This window comes from Sander lucioperca, chromosome 12 (genome assembly GCF_008315115.2).
Source record: "Sander lucioperca isolate FBNREF2018 chromosome 12, SLUC_FBN_1.2, whole genome shotgun sequence".
NCBI lineage: Eukaryota > Metazoa > Chordata > Actinopteri > Perciformes > Percidae > Sander > Sander lucioperca.
In genome coordinates this window covers 4,329,215-4,355,096 of record NC_050184.1, presented here as the reverse complement: position 1 = coordinate 4,355,096, position 25,882 = coordinate 4,329,215, and the positions used below count along the sequence as shown (strand labels likewise).

The window sequence follows — 25,882 nt, the reverse complement described above, 5'->3', positions numbered from 1 at the left end:
ATCAGCAGTGGCCTACCATAACAGCAGTTTAGCTAGCGTTATATTATGAATATTTACATGTTGATATTAAAGAGGAGATATTAATAGCACCGGACAGGTAACTACAAATAACGGGGTTTGTACTTTAATCACTTCAGGTCCACTTGGAGAAATTTCTACTCTCCAGCTTTTTTATCCCCGTCCAAACCGTCGATATTGTCATTCTGGTAGTTGTAGTTTCTTACTGTTCCCCACCACATCTGTCCAAGTAGGACGTGATACACATAGTAGACTGTATTTCCCAGCGTCCCCCGCGACCGCGCCTCCTCCCTTCACTCCCTCCGCCTTCCCTCCCACTCAACTGGTCCGCGAGGAAGTCGCAAGATGGCTGATGTCGCTTGGAAGTAATGTTCCCCTCTGCAACATGAAGCCGTGAGTGTGGAAGAAAGCGAGGGAGGCACCATCGGGCTTTTATTTTTATTTTATTTTAGTTACTTTTCTTTTATTTCGTCAAACATCCATCTCATTCCGCGTCGTGTCCGCCCCGGACTTGTCTTCGGGAGTTGACGCGTCAAATCACGCCGGGGACCCTGCCAGCAGCTAACAGCTAGCCACATAGCTAGCAAACGTTAGTAACGTTACAGCTAGCCAGTCAGCCAGGCACATAGCTTGTTAATTTGTTCTAATTAATATTCTGACACCTGCGAGCCAACAAGCTACCGATACAAATATGGTACAATTTGCCTGAGGTAGTGCAGAATCAATGTCAAATATTTTAGTTGTCAGATAAAAAAAAAACCTTTTTGCAAGCTGCTCGATTTAACATCATGTCCGCGAACTGGCCATCTAGCCTGTGGTGTGCTAACTAATGCGCAGTATTGCATCTGTTTCATGTGCACAAACCAGCAGGATCATTATTTTATTGGCATTTTTCAATAATATCCACCACCTTGCTGCATTTCCGTTATTTGCTGCCAACTACATTTTTGAAGCTGGTTATGTTAAAGCCAAATTATGGGAGCAGGAAATGTGTTGAACTTTTTCTGGTTGTAGGTAGCTACACTGGCCTTGCTGGCATCTCACCAAAAATCCACAGGGATGGACACTAAACTGAGAACCCACGACCAAAACTGAGAAATTGGCATTTCGATATCTCGGAATAAGTAAAGATAAGTGACACGCGTATACAACGGTGTATGGTGACTCATTTCACTAGTCTGGGTGACAGATAAGTTGTTTTACAGGGTTAACTAAACTACAGTTAGTCACTACATCGGAGACCAGTTAGCTTGCCTAAAGTGCATAGCTAGCTACGGTCTCGCCCCACATCACATTTCAAACACGGCGTACAGAACGTATTCAGAGCCTGCTCCCGGCCAGACACACCGGCTTAACAACACAGTCATGGGAGTGCAGGGTTTTCAAGAGTATTTAGAGAAGCGGTGTCCCGGGGCCGCAGTCCCGGTGGACCTCCTGAAGCTTGCCCGTACCGCGGCCCGCCAGCCCCCTCACCACCATCACCCACACCACCACCCACATCACCCAGGGCCCATGCCTCCCCCGCCCCCGCCTGCCAGGATCCTAATCGACGCTGACTCCGGCCTGCAGCGCCTCTACGGCGGCTACCAGACGGACTGGGTGTGCGGGGGCGAGTGGAACGCCATGCTGGGCTACCTGGCTGCCCTGTCACAGGCCTGTCTGTACCAGGGTGGCCTGGAGCTGGTCGTGGTTTTCAATGGCACATTGGGGAAGGAGCGCTGGCCCGAGTGGGCGCGGCGAGCTCAGGGCCAGCGACAGACGGCGCAGCTGATAGTCAACCACGTCGGCAGCAAGGCCACCCCGCCTCCCCGGGCATGGTTCCTGCCCCCGGCCTGCCTCAGCCACTGCGTCCGCCTCGCCATGTTCCGCTTCCGAGTGCGGGTGAGCAATGTTTGATCATGGTTGTTTTATTGTGTTCATATGGCGTGCTGTTCATTTAACACTTGCCCTTTCTTGTTGTACGCCCATTTAGCAGCTTACATCATCCAGGGCCGTTTTAACTCCTTCCAGTTGGGTAACAAGTGCAACTACCAACCCTAACCACTGAAATGAGTCAGTCTGGATATGTGTTTAATATTATACATAAATACATACAGACCCGATCTGTCAAACGGGCTGTCTTGCATTGGCTGTTTATAGCCAGCAGAACATATATTCTATCTGTGATCCCTGTAGCTGGCCTGCTCCTCTCACGGATGTATTTTTGTTTGCTCTACTGGGAGGAGAAATGTATACACTACTACTAATACTGTACATATATGATGCAGCAGCTACTGGCTAAACCAGTCCATGAATCAGAGCAACATGTGTTGTACAACATGACCTAGTCTAGCCTATATATTACATAACATGAACTCATTGAACCTTTCATACATTGTTGAACAACTGCTGAGTGGATAGAGTATTTATAGGTTCCCATTGTCTGTGCAATGGTACATTTGTAATAACTTATTTTTTGCATTTCAGTTTGTTGGTGATTGAGAATATTAAAATATAAAATATGTTTTATGTATCTGACCTATTAGCACAATAGTATTTGCTCTGATATGAAATATAGTTGGTGGGTGTACTATACCTGTCCTACTCTACTATTATGGGGCAAAGAATACCTTACATGTGTTTGATAAAGGAAATTGCTCTCATAATATTCCTCCAATGCATCAAAACCGCTGATTGACTCTCATGGTTCCCTCCTGTCAACTTTACCTGGCTGTCTCTTTCTGCTTCCGATCTACCTTCCCCATCTGCTTGCATGCTAGTGTTAAAAAATCACAATGCCATAGTGTATCATGAGAGGTTAGAGAATAGAACAATCCCACCCACATTACAGTACAACACATTCTGATGCTCCGTGTGTGTGTGTACAGCATCATTACTCACACTTCAATGTGTCCTTTTTTGTTTTTTCCTCCCTGTATCCTGAGAAACAGTAGTATTTCTGCAGCTTCAAGTATCTCACCTGTGCTTGAATTACACCTTTACTAAAGTCATTGCTGTTCCTCTCCATGCAGCTTTGGTGCCTTTATTCAACTTTACATGTGCCGCATTGCAGTCCGTCCATTTGTAATCGTTGCATAGAAATTATTCTGGTTTGTTTACATTGGTTATTAGTTGTAGTATTATTATTGGTGAGTGGCACACAAAAATTAATCAATTTGAAGTCCTGAAACAGTTTCTTCATAATCAGCCTTGCCATCACTGCCACATATTGCATTCATTTGAAGACACAGATTTGATCACCAGCTCGTTAAATAGATTTTTAATGAAGTAACTTGAGTGTAATTATTTAGTTTTCACACTGATTAACACTGACGTTGTTTAACAAGATTAACATACCAATTTTGGCATAATTGTGACACTCTCCTGCTCCCTCTCTCTGGCATAACCAGGCAACTCACCCACCAATTGGGTTCCACGTGAGCGGGCTGTGAATCAATTAGGTTGTCCTAGGTCCAGGTATCTGCGTCACCCCCCAGTGATTTGGAGCAGATTGGTGCAAGCTCAAATGTTCCCCAGATGTATTTTTGCGAGGCCTGTGGAGCTTTAGTAGTTTGTTGTTGGTATACAGAGTGGCAGCACCACTGACTGTCTGTCTGTAACCTCTATCATCCTCATACATTGAGTATGTAGCTGCAAAGATGAATCAATTAGTTGTCAACTATTAAATTAATCGGCAACTATTTTTGACAAGTCATTTTTAAGAAAAAAAAGTAAAACTCTTTCGGCTCGTTAAATGTATTTTCCAGTTTCTTCTCTCCTCTGTGACAGTAAAGTGAATATCTTTGAGTTGTGGACAAAACGAGACATTTGAGGACGTCATCTCGGGCTTTGGGAAACACTGATTGAAATTTTGAACCATTATCTGACATTTTATAGAACAAACAACTAATGGATTAGTACCGAAAATAATTGACAGATGAAACGACTATGAAAGTAATCGTTAGTTGCAGCCGTAGTCGTTTGGTCTATAAAACATCAGAAAATAGTAAGAAAGAGTCTAAGGTGACTTCTTTATTGTTACTTGTTTTGTCTAACAGTCCAAAATGCATCAATATTAAGTTAAGTTAAGTTTGGGAACACTAAAAAACATTAAAAATTGGTTGCAGATTAATTTTCTGTTGATAAATAAATCAATCTAAAAACGAAGCTCTAAACTACTGTGCTGCTTTTACTTGAAATATGACAACTAACTCGAACACATGGCAAACCAGGTTAGCGGGATGTCACCCATTTCCATTTAGAGTTTGTGTTTTTATGACACAGCAGGCTTGAGTTTGTCCCCTCTGCATCTACAGGTTGTACAGACTTTGGAGGACCACCACCAGGAAGTGCTGTCCCTCTACAGGGACTTTGGATTCGCTGGCCTCATTGCTCAGGATTCTGAGTTTGCCCTCTGCAACGTACCCGCCTACTTCTCATCGCATGCGCTCAAACTGAGCTGGAACGGCAAGAACCTGACCACACATCAGTACCTGCTGTCTGAGGCTGCCAGGCAGCTCGGGCTGAAGACACAGCACCTGCCCTGCTTTGCTGCTCTGCTGGGTTAGGAGCCGCACGCTCACTCGCCCTCACGTACACTTACAAATACACACAAGCAAACATTTATCCAACATTTCTTTCCCTGAAACTCACGCCCCTACTTGTAAGCTGTATTTTTGGCACCCCTCTTTGTCTGTCGTCCTCGTTCATTGACGCAGCAAGAATTTGAAAGAGTTTCTGTCTCGCAGGAAATCATATTCTGCCTGATGAGGACCTGGCTGCCTTCCACTGGAGTCTGCTGGGACCAGAACACCCACTAGCTTCTCTTAAGGTGCCATATTATTTCTGAATCCAAAGTCCTCTGCAAACCACAGCTTAAGCTGCAAGAATAATAGCTCTAACAATCATGTAATACTCTAATTAGTCAAATAGTGACTTGAGCCTTGATTTACCTCAGATATAAACAGAACCAGACCTTAACTTGGGACTTGCTTTTATTTCAGATTTTCCATGGTTTCTAAGTACATTATCATTTTTAGAGGAAAGAGTGTTTTCTGATCTCCCATTTAATTTGCTGGTCTTTCACAATAAAATCCTTTCAGTGGATTAGGGACATAATGCTTTCTCATCAATGGAAGGCGTTTAATGTGAAAAATGCAGGAAATGTTGACTTTTATTAATGACGTCTTAAAATCATTACATTGATAGAAATGATTGGAAGAAAATGTATTTTAGTTACCAGGAGAAAAAAGGACTAGACTACTATATTACCATGATAATATAGTTATAGATATTTTTGTCATCTTTGAACATCTTATTATTAATTACCTACACTTCATCCGCAAACATGAAACTTACTGTTTGTAAAGTATATAAAAATTGCGTCTAACGTCTATTTTCTATTGCTAGACTAATGTGTGGTCTAGACCAATTTTTATCCACCCTACCTCACGGTTTTACTTATATGTATTTATATGTGAAATCAAAGGACTGCGCAAAGAGAACTCCACTTCACTGATTTCCTCTGCATTCCTCGCCTCCACTTTGTCTGTTATTTTCTGGTATCTGGGCACCTTGTGTGTTATTGCTTAGCAGTGACACCAGTCTTATGTAAATTCTGCAATTTAACGGAACATGTCAGTAACTTAAAAAGCGAAATGACATTGGCAGTGCTGATCTCCATGAATGTGAATATTACAATGTTGAGCTGTTATCAATTCCTATAACATACACAGATTATGGGTAATGGTCTACAACAACAGAGGCAATTTAGTCTTTTCAGATGAATAGTCAGAATCAGATGCAGCTTATTTAGCCTGAAATGATGGCATCTTCTGAATGTTATCTCCAAATATTTCACATGTGGCTGTGAGAGAATATGTGGTTTAAGGTTTTCACGATACCAGAATTTTAAACTTGGATACAATAATGTTTGAAAAAATGTTTGAGTGACCATAGGCATTAGAGCCGACCAGTACATTGGATCGCCCTAATGCCTTTTCAAAACCTGATAACTTCCGGTCCAGCCTTTTTAACTGTGGTCTATTAAGTAGTAATACTTTTTTTTTTTTTTTTTTTAACTTTCTTAAATAAAAATGATAAATACCCCACAGTTAAATATCTTCATGTGGCTCTCTCACAGTGTTACTCCCCACCCAACCAGTTGTGTGGATTACAACCTTTGTACTGTTGCCGTTTCAGGTGCGAGCCCACCAGTTGGTGCTGCCGCCCTGTGAGGTGGTGATCAAGGCCGTCTCAGAGTACGTCTCCTCCATCAAAGACCTGGGGAACCTCGACGCCATCGCCAGAGATGTCTTCAAACAGTCACAGGTGGGTCAAGTGTACACTGCCCCTTTGTCCGTCATAATTACACAGTAGGTTTTTATTGGGTTTAATTTGAGTTGATTTCTGATGGTTAAATAGGTCATCACTGTTGACACAAGACCCTGAGTGAGCATCTGCACTTCCTCACATATCAGTGTTCAACCATAGAATTGCACCACACGTTATATAAGTCTACAGTATGTGCTATATAGGATTGTCTAGTTTTAATTCATCAGAAGAAGCTTGTTGACAGTGTTTGTTACAAATAAAAGACATTTATTAAAGTGTAAATTTGCTCTCCAGTTATATTTGTGATTGAGCAAATAAGGGTTGGAGTTCAGCAGCATTTTATCGAATTCACATCTTTATGCCTATCAAATCTATATGTATGGCTGAGCGAAAATTAATAGACAACAGTTTTGAAAATTAACAGAGTCAAAAATGCAAAAAGTTGTGGTTCCAGCTCCTTAAAAGTGATTTTTTTTTTCTTCTAATGTATGACATCCCTTTTGGGGTTTTGGGCTGTTGGTTTCATAAAGTCATTAATATTAGTTCTACTTTATCATTTAGCCACCGTCACCACCATATGTAAAAACTGGTTGTACTGTCCCCAGCATGTTCTCAAAGGACCATAAAGCTTTGTGATCAAAATGATTTACAGTGACTTGATGTATGGTAGATAAATGTTTAGGCAAAGGACTTGAAGCTCACCTTTTGTCATGAGAATGTTGCCTCTAGTATTGTCTTTCTCTTTTTTTCTTCTTCTCCGTTACGTGAAGTATGTCTGCACTTTGAAATATTTGAGGCACGCTGCCATATTAAGTGTGTCCAGTAAACAACTGATTCTGAGTTACAGCAGCACATCCTTATATTCCATTATCAGTTGCAGGCACCAGTTGTAGACAGATTTGTTAGACTTGGACCTTAAAGGATAAGTCTGGTGACACACTCTAAGTAACAAGTATTATCTGTGATCCAAAGTCTGAGCTATCTTCTTCCTCGGTGCCATAGAGCTCCATTGTTGTCCATAAACTATTAAAACACATTAATGATTAACACTGTTGCTCTGGGTGACATGTTCCTTCATTATTATGAGCACACACACTGCCGTTGATTTTGACTCAATCCCGCACACACCGCAGAAGGATTCTGCTAGAAGTACTCACTAGAGCACCACTAAATGTGTATTCATCCCCCACTGAAAATAGTCCCCAGCAAATACACCATTTACTCCTTTTATCAGTAACATTTTTGAAAAACTATAGTGCCCAGTTGATTTAGGAAATTGTTTAGGCTAAAAAAAAAATTATAATAAATGTATGTATTTGACAGGTTTCAAAAAAAGATTTTAGGTTGCCAATAGAAACACAAGGGTTTGTGGATGAGAGCCAGACCAACACATTGTTAATTTAGGGATTTATTTCATAGGATTAGTTGACTGCAAGAAAAAGAGATACTTCTACCCAGCCGTACTGATCCTCTAGTTATTAATGCCAACTGTGCTCACTTCCATATTAAAGCTGAGTCGCTTCATACTTGTGTTAACGCCAGGTCAGTTTGGAAAACACATGTTAACAAATTGACACCAATGACCCAACATTTCCAGTTCCATTACCAGTTTCCTCCAGGCCCTTGAGTTGGTCTGAATGGGGAATAACCTAGCAACAGATGTGTGCATCCTTCAGCTGGGCTTAACAACATTTTCACAGTCCTCATCCCAGTATGTAATGCTGTCAACATAATGCTGTTGTTTCCTTCCTTTCCAGTCTCGTATGGAGGACAAGGTGGAGCGATTCAAGAAAGCTGTGGAGTATTTCTCCGCCGCCTCCAAACCTCGCTCGCCCAACATGGGGCCCTCCTCTTTTATCTGTGAGTAGTAAACAAGTTTAGACAACAGAACCAATAGTCTACTCTACGCCATTATGTAATCACTGTTGGCTTACAAATAAATATGTATTTATTAGAAGAAAATGTTCATTTACATCCTTGTTTTTTTTCCTGCTCAGTACCTGGGTTTGGATTTGGGGGACCACCTGGTCACATGGGACCTATGCAGCCTGGAAAGAATCAGGTAGATTCCTTAGCTGGGTAATCCTTTGCCCTCTTTGATGTGTGTGTAATTTGTTCTCTGCTCTCTACATGAATCTACATGTAGCAGAGTGGATTAAGTTTGTTGCTCTTTGAAATCCCTTTGTGGCATGTGCTCATTCAGAGGAAAAAACTGGCTGAGGGAGGAGGGAGCTTCACATCCCAAACCCCCCCCCCCCCCCCCCCACCATCCTTGATTAGATGCTTCTGGTTTGATCTGAAATAAAATAGGACAGAATCAGTTCACGTCCCTGAAACCACATCTCCCCCTCCCTCCCCCTCTGCTCCTTCTTTTTCTTCCCTTTTTCAATCCATTTTCCTTTCTCCTGTTCCTCCCTCCCCTCTGTCCAATCACAGTTCCCTCCTCCCCAGGTTCCGGGGTTAAAGCCACCCTATCAAAATGCTCCATACGGACCTGGCTCCAACCCTCTGTTCCCGAACCCGCCGCCACCGTCCCAAGACTGCAACGATTCGCTGACGAGCAAGATGGGCTTCTCTGATTGGTCGGCTCCATATGATTCCACTCAGGGGGGAAATCGATTACCCAATCATCACACCGCCACTCAGTCTGTTCCCTCTCCATCTCCTTCATCGTCATCAGATGGAGATGAACCTAACGACAGCAATGCAAAGTAAGACACAGAGGGTTTATTAGGGTTTCAGCTCTCTAATTATATTGAAGAGAAAGAAGGATTTGGGCATTTTAGGTGGAGCAAAACACATTTTGACTAATGACAAGGAGAGGAAAATACATAAAGTAGAAATAAATATGCCAGCATACATACATTTTTTTTTTTGTGAGGAAGAAATTGTTGACAGGTGTTGTTTCCCTTTCACGCATTTAGCACGCAACAGGAGATTGCCCGTGTCATACCCGTTCTCACTGACTGGAAATACTCTGTTCGTTTGGTTTAGGCAATGGGGTAATCCAACTGATTCGACATTTGCGTTGTCATGTACAGCTCCTCCGGGTAATTTCTAGATTAGGGTGTGTGAATGTGTGAAATGGGCACGTTCTTCCAAAGAAATGGTTTAAAATTCTTGAATGGGGAAGGCTTGGACTTGTTGTTATGTTAAGTTTCTAAGGTTTGTAAGTTACTGCTAATTTCCTCAAGCTGCCATAGTAACTTTCTCTGCGGAAACTCAAATATTGTATAAACACGTACACCATGATGAATGCCAGGCCAGGATGATTAAACATTACCATGAAGCCTCTCTCTCAGCCATTTGACAGACAAGCCCTCTCGGTGGGAGGATCCTGCTGGAAGGGGGGGCTCGGCCTCCGGAGATGGTTCCCAAGGCAATGGGAGCGTGTCACACATTCCGTCACTGCTGTCTATGGCGACGCGGAGTCACATGGACATAACCACACCCCCTCTGCCTCAGGTGTGTGTCCATGAGAGATTAAAAAAAATAAAATAAAAATAACAGTTGTAGGTTGTGTTGAAAAGTTACATTTTGTCACCATGTTCCTGTTTTTTTTTTTCTTCTCCCATTTCAGGTCAGTGCTGAGGTTCTTCGTGTAGCTGAGCACAGACACCGAAGAGGACTGATGTACCCCCAGATTTATCACATACTGACCAAGGTAAACCGTTTTCCACACTTTGATGTCATTCATGTTTTCTTTGTGTTTGCATTTGTCTCTGCAAGTAGGGTTGCACGATATTGACAAAATGTGATATTCAGGGTTCATACGTTTTGAAAAAACCTGGAAAAGTTTTGGAATTTGAAAAATGCAAATCCCAGGCCTGGAAAGGTTTTGGAAACATTAAAAGACCCAGAAAGTTATGGAATTTTTTTTTAACACAGCATAATAATGTGATTAATAAATGTATTTTCACTAACCTCAACGTTCTATTCGGGGCGCGATATTACGAATCCCACTGTGAACCACATAAATTGTCATTCATTTTATTGTTAAACCTCTGAGGGTAAACTTTAACACAGATTTTCATTCTTATTGTATAATGTCGACTGACATTTTCAGGAATACATAGTCATGGAAATTTGCCGAAAAGTATTGGTTAAAATGCGTATGAACCCTGGATATTGCGCTATCGATTATGAATATTGCTCTATCGATATTAATTTCAACATTTTTAAATATGTAAAATTACAAAAGTTATGGGAAAACGCATCAAAATAGATTCATAACAAATACAACACAAGGTTTATTTCAACTGACGGTCATATTGGACTGGTACAACATGAATAAATAAATAACGACCATGTCTACAGAACAGGACATGTTTTACTGGTTGTATAGTATAAAATAAATAAATAAAGAGAACAGGACATGTTTTACTGGTTGTATAGTATAAAATAAATAAATAAAGAGAACAGGACACAACTTTTCTTACACTTCTCTGATTTGTTCCGTTTTGTCTCTATCTATTTCTTCACTTACACTGTCACTCTCTCGAAATATGCACACACGTGGCGCGCTCCATAGGGTTCGTCATGTAGTGGACCCGTGCGCTGATGTGCACTAACGTGCAAGTGACACGGTAACTGGCCAATGAAATGATGATCATTATAGCGTTTCAAGCGGCTCTAAATCAAACACAACTAAGCCACACAGCAAACGGACGGGACGCAGCGCTCCACAATATAAACAAAATATTGCATACTTATCGCGACACTTTCGATATAATATTGCGCAACGTGATATCGCGATAACGATATTGAGTCAATATGTCATGCACCCCTGTCTGCAAGTGTGTATTCTGTCATTGCAAGGCTCCCAAGTCATCTTGTCTAGTTTAACAAGGGTTATAAAATAAATGGCGATGGAGGGAGTAATGTATCAACCTCGTCAGAGCCTCCCTGTAATCTCTCTGTCCTTACTTGTCCCTCTGCCCACCACACCCCTCAGGGAGAGATGAAGATGCCTGTCTGTATAGAGGATGAGTGTAACTCTGAGCTGCCTCCTGCCTCTCTGCTGTTCCGCGCTGGCAGACAGTATGCCTACGGCGTCCTCTTCAGTCTGGCTGAAACACACCGCCGCCTGGAGAGGCTCGCTCTCCGCAAGAGGGCTCCCCTGGAAGGTAGGTCCGGGGACAGAGTGGCGCGTATGGAGGACAGATTTATTCTTAGATTTTTTTTTTCTGGGAATCCAGCCAGAGATTAAATAACTAACTATATAGATTTCTTTTTTTGCCCTGGCCTGACCAATAAGGAATTATTGATCTCATTAATTTGCTTACTGATATATCTAAATGTAATGGAGACATCCTTATCCTTACCTTATTATATCTGCTGTTAGAGAGGTCTGTTCTCTACTATTGGAATTATACCTTTACTTTCACAACATTGATAGATACAATGGCCTATATTTCAATGACACACTGAACCCTTACCTAATCTCTCACTGTTAGTGGCTTTAGAGGAGTGTGTTAGCTACATGATTAGAATAATATATCAACGTTAATATAACAGTCTGCTCCAAAGCCCGGCACTGAAACACCTGTATCATTGTCTCTAAAGAATCGATTGTACCAACATCAGTTTTTTTTTTCAAACCATGTACATGTTTAACACACTTCTCTTGCCTCTGTTTCAACAGTTCCTCCAGTGATTGTCAAAGAGTGGAGCAGCGGTAAAGCCAAGTCGGCCCTGACTCCGGAGCTGGTCCCAGCCCTGTGTTTCAGGGAGTGGACCTGCCCCAACCTGCGGCGGCTGTGGTTGGGACGTGCCAGTGAGGACCGCTCCAGGAGAACCAGGGCCTTCCTGGCCTGCCTACGCTCTGACTGCCCAGCCCTCCTCAACCCAGCACAGGTCCCTCAGCATCTGCTGCTCATGTGCTGCGTGCTCAGGTATGACACCAATGCTAGGTTTAGTTTAGTTTTGTGTGTGTTGTCCTAAATAAAGTGTGAGCTTTGCATGAACACCTCAGTAAGAGAGTCAAACACCTTGTGTGTGTCTTTGAACATTTGTGCTCCGTTCTTTTCACCGTGCGTGGGATCATGGGCTCTGGTAAACAGCGATCAACATTTTTCTTTATTTTCTGACATTTTATAGACAAATTGATTTAAAAAAAAAAAAAGAAAAAATGAAATAAAAATGTCTACTGCTACTAAATTAATTCTCTTAAGGCTACACATTTTCTCTGTTTATTTCACTGCAAAATAGACGTGTGTACAATCAGCTATGTTGAGCACCGTGTTGTTTTTTAGTAGGAAGTAATTCTGTGATTTTCAAACTCTAGTGGGTAAATCACTTAATGAATTCAATATTTTGCTCAGTAATACTCTTGGTTCCAGTAGCACTGTGTTGCCCCTGTGTACTGTGACAACATTTCGATGTTGCTAAGCGGAGGTTTAAAGCTGGTGGATGCATTTTCTCTTACGAAGATCTGTCTGTTTGTAGATCCGCAGAAAATCTGCGTTTATTTCTACAATCGATTAAGCCACATAACATTCCCACAAGACTGGGTTAGGCTTTGTTTCAACTGCTTCGCATGTTAAGCTCGTCTAATTGACCTGCCGAGTCAGAAAAATTGTTCACATCAGCCTCAATCAATTCAGAGTCGTGGATATTGGGAAATTCCGAGCTTCCACTTGGTTGAAAGAACTGCAGGAGGTGTCAACAAACCAATGGCAAAATGGCCGCAAAGCCTCCGTCTCTGGCAGTAACATCCAAATAAAATCCATTATTGAAACTAATGCAATCATTCAGCTAATTTAAAAGGAGCTAAACACGCTGCAAACACTGCAAATATGGCTAATTTAAGATATATAAATGATGTGACTGCAAGACTAGAAGATAACCACTTTGAAGTAATAAGTGAACACTCCCAAGTCTACTGTTTTCCTGTTCTTCCCATCCTGCAGACATTTAGCCTTGGTCATAGTACTGTAGATAAAGGACAGCTGTTACTAATAACATTAACGCTGGGCTCTGTTCTATTCAGTGAGCCAGCATGCACAATACCAGGACCCTGAAACAGAAGCCGCTCAATTGCATTAAGCCATCACCAATTGTATTGTTTACACATCTCTTACTGTGACATGTCAAAACATCTTTTGAGACAAACTAAACAATACTGCAGATTTACTGCAGAACAGTGTGTCTCCTACCTGCTAAACTGTTTTGGTTTCTTCTTATCATGACGAGTGATGCGGACATATTTAATATTGCGCTAATCATCACAGCATTTCGCTATTATTAATATTATTACGGGCAGCTGTGGCTAGGAGGTAGTAAAGTAGTCTTCCGCTAATCGGAGGGTTGGTGGTTTGATCCCGGGCCCCTGCAATCTACATGTCATAGTGTGCGGTCTACAAGTCAGTGTCCTTTGGAAAATTACTCGAAATTGCTCCCTGTGCCATTGATGTGTCAATGTTTATCCCTCCCCTCCTGATGAGCAGGTGGCACCTAGCATGGTGGCCTCTGCCATCTGTGTATGAATGGGTGAATGCTGGCTTGCATTTTAAAGCGCTTTTAAGTTGTCACTAAGACTAGAAAAGTGCTATATGAATGAAGTCCATTTACCTTATTAATATGTGAGAATATGGACTGTAGTATTGGAAATCACATCAGGTTAGGGGTGGATCAGTACACAGAAGTCACGGTTTGGTTCATACCTCGGTTCAGACATCACGGTTCGGTACGAGTTCGGTACAATGGAGGGAAAAGCAAAAAAAATGCATAAGGCAATTTTTTTTTTTTATTGTGCATGTCTCAGGCTGTACCACCTAGTGTCATACAGTCTCTCCCCTGAGCTAGCTGCAACAGCCTGAAAGTGTGTAAAGTAAGATGTAAACAATAAGTACCCCAAATCATCTCCAGACTCCATCTGGAACTTGTAAATAAAATAAGACAATCGGCTATAAAATACAGCATCTCTGTTCTCTGCAAAGACAAACTAAATTACCTGATTAATGCAACGTTATCACGACGTCTCCCGGCCATTTTTCACCGCAGAAAGCTGCTACCTGCCTGGCTGAAGCTAATATAGTTAGCCTAAAGAAACAAGGCGTCTGTCCCAACTAACGTTACGGTTTGGCGCCGCGACGCTGGAAACGTAACATTAATCTACAACAGCAGTCTTATCCACCACTCTCTCGCCTGTACTACTGTAACTGACTGGGAAACCGAAGTTTTCCCAAACTTGCGATCTTAAAGAGGCCGGCGGGTCCTCTAACTCTAGTGGATCGCCACCACTCGCCATACTCGTCCGTGCATCTCTGACTCACTAAAACTGCATACTTAGGCGGAGCTCGGCTACATAGGCAGCGCGCCAATCAGCTTCAGAGCTAAGGCGGGGCTACAGATTAGGTTTCCCTAAAGAACCCACGTATCTAACAGTAGTTCCGCATTGCATTAGTTCCGCATTACATTAATTAATTTGCACGCAAGTTTTTTTTATTTGTATACCGTGTATTCTCCGTGTAAATTCATGCAGCGAACCGTGACGCCTGTAATGTTTCGGTTCAATACGAATACATGTACCATTCCACCCCTACATCAGGTCATCGGGCACAATTCTCATTCCTATATATGAGAGCCTTATTTCTTTACTGCATGTGCAGTGCATCTGCAAGTGCTAATGCTGTCACTAAACTGTAAACATCAGTACACTCTAGCTCTGTGTTTCTGCCGTGTAAAGTCGGCTTTGTTTTCCTTCTCTCTCAGGTATATGATGCAGTGGCCTGGAGGAAGGATCCTCCAGAGACACGAGCTAGATGCCTTTCTGGCTCAGGCTGTTTCCAGCCAACTCTACGAACCCGACCAGCTACAGGAGCTCAAGGTGCGAGACCCCAGTCCTTGCGCCGTCATTGTTGAATAATCATTGATCAGGGTTTTTCCACAGAAGACGGATATTTCTGCACACAAGTCTTGTTTTTTCGTGCTCTTGATTAGGTCCCATTGGGCAGTGCACTTTTGAGTTGCACAACCTTTTGACGTACAAGAGTAATACACCAAACCTGTTTGGTTCGGTTCAAACAAACCGTGTTGCTTTTGCCCGTTTTGTTCAGTTTGTGGGTGCTGATTTGAAAGCGGTCCGTCTGACTCTGTTGTGGACCAAATAACCAGACTGAGACCGCATGAAAGGAGGGTCAGTTTGTGGCCCGAAAAGAAATGGACCAACAACAAGATTTTATCATAGTAAATGTGGGATTTTGGCATGATTTCAAAAGAGAAACTACTATTAAGTCCATCTTTTGGTTGTGAACTTTCAAGGAAGTTACCTTTCATAATAAGTGATGTATATTAGAAATGTGTCTATCAAGTTTTTTACGCCCTGATCCAAGTCCAAATGCATCAAACTCTGTGGTACAGCTGCGAAATATACTAAACTTATTGCTGTCTTTTTCTCTTTAAAGACTAATTTAAGTGATTTTGGTGTTTGAAGCTACATACAACATCTCATGGGTCTAAGACCTCATCATTCTCAACTCCTCTGCGCCATTCACTTCTTCTAGCTTTTCTACTCCTCATGTCTGCCTACAGTTTAAAAATATTCACATTCGGTTTGCTGTTAGGTGGAGAAGGTGGATGCCCGCGGCGTGCAGCTGGCTTCTCTGTTCATGGCTGGTGTCGATACAGCGCTGTTCATCAATGATGTGTGCGGCCAACCGTTGCCATGGGAACACTGCTGCCCCTGGGGCTTCTTTGACGGCAAACTGTTTCAGAGCAAACTGGCCCGGGCCGCTCGCGACCGGGCTGCCCTGCTGGACATGTGTGAAGGGCAGGTATGTATGTACATGTATATAATCCCTTGGCAGAAATCAACCGAGGATATGATGGATGATTGTCTTTTTTAAAGGGGTGATAGAATGGTTATATAGGGTATTTCACACTGTTCCTTAAGGTCTCCGAATAGGGTATGTAACATTGGTTGGGCTCAAAATGGCCCAGGTGCTATTCTATGGGTCTGTGAATATGGCCCTATTTGGAACGACAGCTTTTCTTCCAAATATGGTATGCTCATGAATATTTAGATGAGCTGCACGCTGATTGGTTGAGCGTAGCACATACACATACATTGGAGACGAGACAGCAGGTCTCATATTTCAGACACTGCAATGTTATGTGAGAAATCAACTATGTAAAGCTCAATATGGGCCGTTTTACGAAAATTGATGGCTAATTGCAAATTTGGTAAGACGTGTCGGACTTCAGGAGCTCTGACGAGACGCACACACACACACACTCTGTCTGTTACCGACAGACTTCCAAAAGTACAGACGTGCCCAGACATGCCCGGGCGCGAGCAGCGACTGCAGCGCGGCTAAAACAGCCAAGACAAAATGCAAAGTTTCGACACTTTCATTACAACTAGTGTTGTTGTAACGTTACCCTTGGGACATAAAAAACCTCCACCAAGGAATCACAACTCACCCTGTAGCTAGTCACTGCAGGGAAATTTAGCGGAGAGTGAAGCCCTGCAGGCATGTCCTCTGTGCCGCTGCGTTAGAGCCACAACTCCCGCTCCATTGTCCGACATACTCGTTCTAAACACTTTTCTCTGAGCCAGTATTCCGTTTTACAGCCTGGAACACTGCATTTACGACCGTGGTTCATTTTCAGCATCCTTGAAAAACTTCCAAACTTTCTTCTTTCTAAAGTACACAGCGCAGCTCGTGTGTGAGATCCTGACAGAGCTCCAGCTCATATAGCGGGTCTGTGAAGGGGGAGAGGCCGACCGGGAAGGCATCAAACCCGGCCGGCAGTCGCCACCTGTCACGGCAGATTGTGGAGCTCCTGAAGTCCGACACAGTCATACAAAATTTGCAATTAGCCATACATTTTAGTAAAATGGCCTGTATTTGAGCTCTATATAGTTGATTTCTCACATAAAAAAGTCTCAAGTGAATTTAGCAATGAAATAGCAGATGAACAATGTGTAAAATTTCTGAGATCTGCACGACCTATTCAGAACCTCAGATCAGTCAGTGGCCTATGTAAATTTTGGGGCGTTACAAAGATAGAAGGTAGAGCCAAATAAGGTAGGAGTTGAGTTGACATCAACTTTTAGCTTGGTTGAGATTCGCCCGTTTTCAGCAGCAGTTTCAAATTGTGAGATTTGCATAGGAAAGAGTTGTCAATGGGACTTTGAGGTTCTCTGTATGCCTATTTTACCCACCGAACTGTCGTAATTCAACTATGACAAGGTAAACTCGGTTTTGCATTCTATCACCCCTTTAAGTAAGTTATAAGTTAATGAAATTTAGTTCAAAAAGCATTTTAGTGCCTTGTTTAAAGGGCCCATAGACAATAGTTGCTTGTAAGTAAGATTGTTGTCAGTAAGTGGAATACTCCTGATCAAGTTCTTTTGGTCCCGATCCGAGTCCTTTTTAATATTTGGTTTCCAGTCCGATCCAATACTTACTTATTCAACATTTAGGTAAATATATTTATCTGACGCATTGTAATAACATCTGTAGCCTTCTCAATTCAGCCCACCTTATTTTTCAGGAGCTACCTAGTCCAAATCCCGGATGTCCTGATTCAAAACTATAAAGTTTATAAGCTTAAATTATTTATATGATATGAATAAAAGCTTAACTGGGAGAATGCAACTCCTGGAACTGACATGACGCGATCTGCTATAGAGAACATACCACGGAGTGATCGGCCCTTAGAACTCGGGACGTTTCTACTCCAGTCACAGTGTTATGTCTGCTCTGCAGGAGGAGCTGGTGTCCAAGGTGGAGAAGATGCGTCAAGCAATCCTCGAGGGCATCAACCTGTCCCGCCCTCCTCCCCCTCCCCCTCCTCTTCCACCTCCTGCCTTCCTCCCCCCAGCCATGGTGCCCCCTTTCTACCCCATGCCTCCCCTCTACCCACCCCGCCCCATGGACATGCCTCATCATCATCATCATCACCCGCATCACCCACATCACCCTGCCCAGCACAGACCCAGAGCCTTCCCAGGTACAGAACTCCTGGTTTCTTTACACATACGTTTTTTTATTGTGGACATCATCTTTGCTTTTGTCCTAGTTCCATACTACACACCAGTTCTAAGCAGCTTTTGAGTATGTTTCGTGTTTACGCTGGAAAAGTGAGAAATTAAAGAACCCTCAAAAGGCAATGCAATGTATAAAAGGAAATGGAGGAGCTGTTGACAGTGGGAAATACTTCCAACTAATTGTGGATGGGGATGAAACTGCTGCAGGGACACCCCAGCAAACAGGAAGTAACTTTTCAATTTGTGGAAAAAACATTTTGCGGTCTCGGTTTAGTTTGATTGGCAGTGCCATTTTTAAAGTCACAGTTTTGATTGCCTTTGCAGAGGAAGGCTAGACAAGTTTATTTATATTGCACCTTTCAACAACAAGGATATTCAATGTGCTTTACATAAGGCATAAAAGGCTATAGAACCAACTATAAAAGAAACACAATGCAAAAAAGAGAGATATATATATATATTATATAATAATTCTTGTATACTAACTGCAAAAAAACACATACGTATGCATACTGTATACAGTATGTAGTATGGAATTGGAACATAGCTATAGTTTATTTGAGGCTCTACAACAGGAAAAGTCTCAGTAGTCACTCCTTTCCTTCTTTCTTCAGGCCTTCAGTCCATCCCCCCTCAGGGAGGGAAACTGGAGATAGCTGGCATGGTCGTTGGCCAGTGGGCTGGGAACAAACCAGTCCGTGGGAGAGGGGGGTTCAACATGCATGTGGTGTCAGTGGGAGCAGGGAGAGGGTGAGTAAGATGATCTTTTAATCAGTACAGCCAACGACTGAGAATGAAGGTTTTATAGAGCTTGGCTTTACTCCTCCAACTATTCTGTGTAGAATCTGAAAACGCTGGTGGGATCGAGCCCTAAAGCAGACTACTGATACTCGTTTATACTACCACATTTGATCCAAGCGCCTTTCTGTTTCTCCATCACAGGAGGGGTAAAGAGATTCCAGCTAAAGTAAGGGCGGTGAAAAAGGCACCTACCAACAGGACACAGGTATGGCACGAGCAGACTTTTATACAAAGCTCTTGAATCTCGTACGTTTTCCCACATGATGAGTAATCGCAGCTATGAATTCCCTCTTCGTCACGTTCCTACTTGACATCATGGCCCCTGCTGTTCTGTTAAAGTTCTGTCCGACTGTCCTCCTCCAGACGTCGCCACCGCCCCCATCCAGCAGTCCCTCAAAGCCCTCAGAGGAGGCGGCCTCCACGCCAGAGGTTGCGACTCAGCAGCTGAACGGCAGCTCAGCAGCCTCAGCCATTGGCCAGCCCTTGGAGCTGGCCCCCCTGGCCCAGCCAATCCCGTGTGCCTTAGCCAGCAGAGACAACCAATCAGAGGGGGTGGAAGTGGAGGCCCCCTGTTGCCTTGACGACTGCCCGTCAGACGGAGCACTACAGAAGGAGGAGTGATGGCACCCTTCCCAGGATGCACTGCTCTGAGAGAGTTCTCTGTGTTTGACTGCCTTTCCCTGTTTTTGTAGCCCTGCCTGCTAGCTGTGCACATTATCACCTGGAGCAGGAGGTCCTCCCTGCTGCTCCACGTGGTAGGCTAAAGCAGTTAGCTGTTACTTCCTTTTTTAGTTTTCTCATGTGGTTTTACATTGTTTTATGAAGAGAGTTTTTCTCCATGAGTCTGTAAGCGCCCCACCCCTCAAAAAATCCTAAATGCCTCCCTCCCGCACTCGGAGTAAAATAAGCTTGAAGCCCCACCCCCCATTACGACCCACCACCTAAACGATAACTTATTTTAAACTTTATTTTTTTTTTTTTAATGGTCCCATTGTTGGAATCTCTGCACACAGCTGTTAAGCGTGCGGTTTCGGTGACAGATTGGATGTGGTTTTCCATGGTTACGTCATCTAGGCCTGGTCGCCATGGTCGGTAGTTGTGTGTTTGTTGCCATAGCCGTCTCGTGTGAGGTTTGTCTTGCATGAATTCAGAGAGATGTTCAGAGTTTGACTCTGGATATGCGAGTACGATTTTAACAAGGTGATTTACCATTCTTTTGTGCAGTGACAACCCCACCGTAGTACTGCTAAAAACACAATGTTAGTATACTTACTAGCAACATTGATTGATTGGTAATTTATCACAGGAGCACTTCTGCACCACCATGGTATTAGCGTGCTATCTTACTTTGACCCATGTAGCAAAGCCTAGTGCTTAGCTGTGCTAAGAGACCCCATGCATTTATGCACCTTAAGCCCTAAAGTATGCAAAATATTACTCTGCTCCTCCAAAAAAAAAGTGTATTATATTATATTCCCAACCGACACCCCCCCCCACCCACCCACCCACGCCCCTTTCTCCCAAAGCTTTGATTGTATTATTCCAACAAAAGCACTTAATGTTGTATTTAAATATAATGAATTAGAGCAAGCCCCTATACAGGTGAATTGACAGTCTAAGAGGGGTGTCCTCTGCGCCCAAGTAAATCATTATGACATGTAGAACTACATTTAAAGGTAGAGATCTATTTGAGAGACGTCAGAATGTTAACAGAGTGGTTTCAGACAAAGAAGCACTTTGTTTTAAAAAATGTTAAACCACACTGGACAGTCTTCTACCAGGTGACAAAGAAATGAAAAACTCTGGGGGCACCTTCTGGAGTTAAGGCCAAAAATAAAAGAATATATGCTGCCCAGCAAAAGATGGAAATGAATTGTGAGGATTTGGGTAACTGCTGCCAGGCAGAGTTCCCTTCAGACTGGCCTCACACGTTCAGTCATGAACTTTGCAATGAAGCTCAAAGGATTCCTGATTCTCCACGTCAAGGATTCCTGGGAATCTTTTTCAGATTTCTAAGGTTATTTCCAAAGTCTATTTAAAAAAAGAAAAAAAAAGGCTAGCCTAATGAGGCAGCCGGTGATGTAAAAAGGGGTGTGGCAACAAAGCCTCAAAGACACCCCCACCCCACCCCCACCCCCACCCTCACCCTCACCCTCTGGTGGTGATTGAGTAACGGTTGTCATTTTGATAGCCCACCACCATGAGCTGCTGCCCCCGCAGAGCTCTGGTGTGTCACTTTAGACCAGCAGGAAGCACTTCCCTGCCCTAAAGCCCCTCGGCCCGAACACGGCAGAGGCTTTCTGGGTTGGATCACATGTAACATGACAGGAGAGAGGGAGGCCTCGTGGCGTACCGGAGTGTGCCGCTCACAATCTTGAGACTTCTAAGATACTGAATTGTTTTATTAGCGCACTTATGTTTGTAGAGAATGAGATGTGTCCCCCATAGTAGGTTTCATCTGACTACGGAAATACAACTTACCAATAGCTGGTAGCACAACTGCAAATGTAAAAGCAGTAGACCGACATACTGCCTGAGAGATGCTGGCCACGAACATCGTAATCTCTATAAACTTACTAAGAGAGGTTGAAATGAGCTCACTATGTTAAAAAAAGGCAAGTCAACAAGAAGCACCTTATTTTCATACTATGTTGATTGATGCTCTATCGTGTGCCACAAAATTGACATGGAAAAAGCTCTTATGAGATGCCGTTTTGAAGGAAAAAAAAAACTATGACTATATATATATGTAAGTGTTAATGTAGTCGCGTCAGACATCCCCTCAGTTATGAACTCAACCATGACAGTTGACCCAGCCGTGAGTGTAGGCCTACACTCATCGTCAAAGGGCTGGGCCACGCCGCCGTCTCTTACACCAACACCAAATGAATTCAGAGGTTCTGACTTTTTAGCCGTTATTGGTAGGGATTAAGCATACGAGTGCTGTAGGCGTTCGTAGGTTAAGAGTAGGTAACAGCGTCGGGCTTAACACAGGACTGTAATACACGGACACCAAGACTAGGCTAGAGAATATAGCTCCACTGGCCGAAATACTAAGTCTAGAATTACTAGGAGTCATATACTTAACTGCTTTCAACTTTTGACATTAGTACAAATATGTGTATCGCAACAGTACATTGTTAGAAGATTGCTTTTCTGCGGCGAGCCAGAGTGTGATCTGGTATACGACGCCCTCTCTTGATTCGCTCGCCAGACAAACAGTTACAAACACACACACGCATATACATACAAACAAAACACACACACACACACACACACACACACACACACACACACACACACACACACACACACACACACACACACACACACACACACACACACACAGAGACACGACAAACAGGTATTCAGTTGCATTTGTTACCAGCAGCATTCTCTCTCTGCTTTTGTGCTGAAGTGATTTTGTGCAGTTTCAGTTCACAGTGGAGTGGTCGTCAGTTCATCAGAGATCATTTTGGTAACACATTCTACTGACTCTAAAAAGTCCAGCACTTTTAAGTTTGCATGGACGGCACAGAAATGACCATCTACACACACGCACACACACACATATCACACATTAGCACATGACACACACAGATACATAGATGTTAAACCCTGAGTTACACAGTAGCTAGTATGGAAAAAAAAAAAAAAAGTCAACACAATACATGATGTAGTGTCCCTCTCTTGTCCTTGTCTGTTTTAGTTCGATAGATATTTGATCAGTGATTTTTATGCTTGTTATCCTAACCCCCTCCCCCCCTGCTATGACACTTTTTCTTGCCCCCTCCCTCCAAAATGTTCATTCACTTCTCTTTGCCCCCTTAATCTTCCTCATAGAGTACACACACACACACACACACACACACACACACACACACACACCCCCATGCCCACTGATTCCCATTAAAGCAGTCACACACCCCCCCCCCCCATGCCCACTGATTCCCACTCAAAATAGTCACACAACCAACACACAAATGTTACACACAGTTTAACCCTCCCTTCACTTCCTGTATTTCAGTTCTCTCTTTCACTTTTATCACCTACCCCTCCTTTTTAGCCCTTTAGGACCGTTTCTATTGGCCGTTTTTCTCTTTTTCTCTTTGGGCTGCCCCGCCCCTTAATCAACCCAACTAACAGTAAAGGTTATATTAACGTTGATAATCAGTTTCTGTATGTATTTAGCCAGAGTCTGGAAAAAAAAAACGGGAAAAAAAAAAATCAAAACGGTTTTATTCAATTGTGCAAATGTGTTTTTCTTACTATTTTTAATGTTATTACATCTTCTAATCTAATCCTTCTACCATTGCTTCAGTTAGTACTGAAATACGCTTAGCCAACCTAGAGATTTGAACTGTAATGATTGCGATTTTCCTTACTTGTATTTTATATGGCATCTTTAGACCACCGTTTATTATGTACGTAAGTAAATATTGCCCCTTTTTTTTTTTTTTTTCGAAAATTGTCGTCTGCACTATGTTATGATTCACATATTATCCCTGATAACAATTTCGTGGTCGACTCATTATTAATCTAAGCTGAACTCGCGCCCTTGCACAAAGCAGCGAAACATCTCTTGTAAACACCTGAGAACCAAAGTACACCTAGCGTCCCCCTATATCCCCAATAAAGCCCCCCCCCCGCCCCCACCATAGTTCCCCGACATCGACGGTTTGCCCCCGAGTAACAAGTTTTCTGATGAGTATGATTATATATATAATGACATTACAGCACGTGTGATTTATCTGACAAGTCTGTGAGGTAACAGTGTTTATATTAACACTGGTTGATGTAGAGACGCAGACAGACAGGGAAAGAAGGAAGTGTGTTTTGTGTGGACAGTGAGTGAGCGAGTAGGCAGGTTTTGTTGAGGCATTGTGGGTGAATTCAACGCTCCTGTTGCTCGCTCGTGTTACTTCTTCATTGACTGAATTCAGACCGTGTGAACCACTGCACACGCTCAGATCAACGCTAATACGCAGGAAGGAACGACACCTAGCGAATATGCTTTCAGTCACGCTGGGGTTTTGGCGCCCTCTTTTGCATTTTCCTTACATGTTATCGTTGTGCTCTCTCAAACTCGCCTTTAACTTCCCAGACTCAGACTGATGGAGCAGCTTTTTTGCTGTACTGAGTCTCTTCATGTGTGGGCATGGAGGCTGCTAAAAGTGGCTGAATTCTCCTCAAAACACAAATCTGAGATTAGTTGATAAATAGATGTCATAGAGCTTGCAAGAAATAATTCATGATTCATCGTGATGAAATTTGTTAAAAGACTTCAGAGCTCAAACAACGTGTCGATAAATAGATTAGAATTGAATTGATCAAATCTGCAACTACAGGGCTCTTTTTAGGGAAAAATGGCAAACATGCTCTACTTCCAGCTTTTCAGTTGGCTGCATTTCATTTAGAGCTGCAACGATTTGTCAAATAGTCAATTGACAGAAAATATACCACCAACAATTTGGAGAGAAAAAAAAAAAAAAAAAGTAAGCCAAAAGGCCAAAAATGTTGCTGCCTCTACACGTCAACAAATGAAGTTCTAAATGGTCTTCAGTTTCTTGTCTTGTCTAATAAATCTCAGCTTAAGTGTTGCGAGGAAAATTCACCTTCCCTGTGACTGATGATGAAATGATAAGAGTTGTCCAGCGGATAAAAGCGTCCTGCCTCACTGCCTACGCAAATGGGAGCGCCACTGAAGAGCTTGGCAATGTTAAAAGAGAACCAAAAGTCCCAGAATAGAAATGTACTATATAGTATTGTAGAAGTCAAACAGTATTATTGTCTGTCATACAGAATCTGGAAAGGAGTCATCAGTTGTGTTGTACCTGTTCTGATCTAATTGCAGGATTCTCACAGCATTTTGTCCAGTTTGAATAAAGGTCCCTATTTTGTCTGTCTCTCTCTACACTGCCACTCCCCCTCCCCTCAACAGCCCCCCCCACGCTGCAGTATAATCCCCCCCTCCCCTCCCATCCAATGGCTGGGTCCCAGTAACAGGTTCAAGTTGATCATTATGAGCTATTTCTTGTCCTGTTGGTCAGTTGTGCTGTCAGCCACAAGTGTACCGATGCATGTACTTCAGTACCCAGGGCCACCCTAAACTACCTGTGCAGCAAAAAGGGTTGAAATTTATCAATAATATTGTTATAGAAATATTATCATTATTGCTGTTATAATTATGGTTGGTATAATTTGTCATCATTGTTAGCATTATGGAAGCACCGGACTGTTTGTGGAAAGACGAGAAAAATGAAAGCTTTTTTTTTTTTTTTTTTTTTAATTGTCTGGCTGTTGGTGGTCTGATCTCACAGAGGGAGGGGAGGAATAGTTCAGAAAGAGACAGATGGCAGTCATGTTTGTACTGGTTGGGAAATGACTTACAGTGCTGAAATAAAATTTATTCTTTTAGTAAAAAAAGTATATCTTGTTTCCAGTGTCTTGATTTGTATTTGTTTTTTTGTTAATTTAGCTTGAAGACAGATTGCATTAAGAAATTGTAAAGTAACTAACACTTAACACAAATGTAGTGGAGTGAGGAGTACAATATTTAGCTCTGAGATGTAGTGCAGTAGTATAAAGTTGCATAAAATGGCTCAAAGTGGCTCAAATTTGTATTTGAGAAAATGTATTCCACTCTTGTGTATTCAGAGGTCAAATTTCAGAAGTAAAAGAGCAATACTTCATTTTAATTTAATGTCCCCCCTGTATTCAAATTATTTGCTCCATCTGGCTGGAGGTCAGTGT

The 25,882-nt window shown here is 42.6% G+C and overlaps 1 protein-coding gene across 2 annotated transcripts; it reads left to right on the top strand.

The window, feature by feature from the left end:
• The first annotated feature begins 314 nt into the window (after positions 1-314).
• fam120c (family with sequence similarity 120C) lies at positions 315-25,257 on the top strand. 2 transcript variants are annotated; one of them, XM_031312359.2, is made up of 17 exons: positions 315-1,899; positions 4,314-4,560; positions 4,746-4,828; positions 6,199-6,327; positions 8,088-8,190; positions 8,328-8,392; positions 8,782-9,041; positions 9,633-9,795; positions 9,911-9,994; positions 11,285-11,456; positions 11,975-12,224; positions 15,046-15,160; positions 15,897-16,106; positions 18,048-18,291; positions 18,943-19,078; positions 19,271-19,334; positions 19,493-25,257. In XM_031312359.2, the coding sequence occupies exons 1-17, from the start codon at positions 1,384-1,386 to the stop codon at positions 19,748-19,750; spliced, it is 3,099 nt and encodes a 1,032-aa protein (XP_031168219.1). In that variant the 5' UTR covers positions 315-1,383; the 3' UTR covers positions 19,751-25,257. The 2 variants fall into 2 exon arrangements, with proteins under 2 accessions (XP_031168219.1, XP_031168211.1); XM_031312351.2 differs by having other exon boundaries at positions 8,767-9,041.
• Positions 25,258-25,882: the final 625 nt, after the last annotated feature.

Excerpts from the sequence above, each read along its gene's own strand:
- fam120c (XM_031312351.2), top strand. The coding sequence starts at position 1,384 with ATGGGAGTGCAGGGTTTTCAAGAGTATTTAGAGAAGCGGTGTCCCGGG. Across the intron at positions 9,042-9,632 it reads CCTAACGACAGCAATGCAAA|CCATTTGACAGACAAGCCCT; the intron begins GTAAGACACAGA and ends CCTCTCTCTCAG. Across the intron at positions 12,225-15,045 it reads CTCATGTGCTGCGTGCTCAG|GTATATGATGCAGTGGCCTG; the intron begins GTATGACACCAA and ends CTTCTCTCTCAG.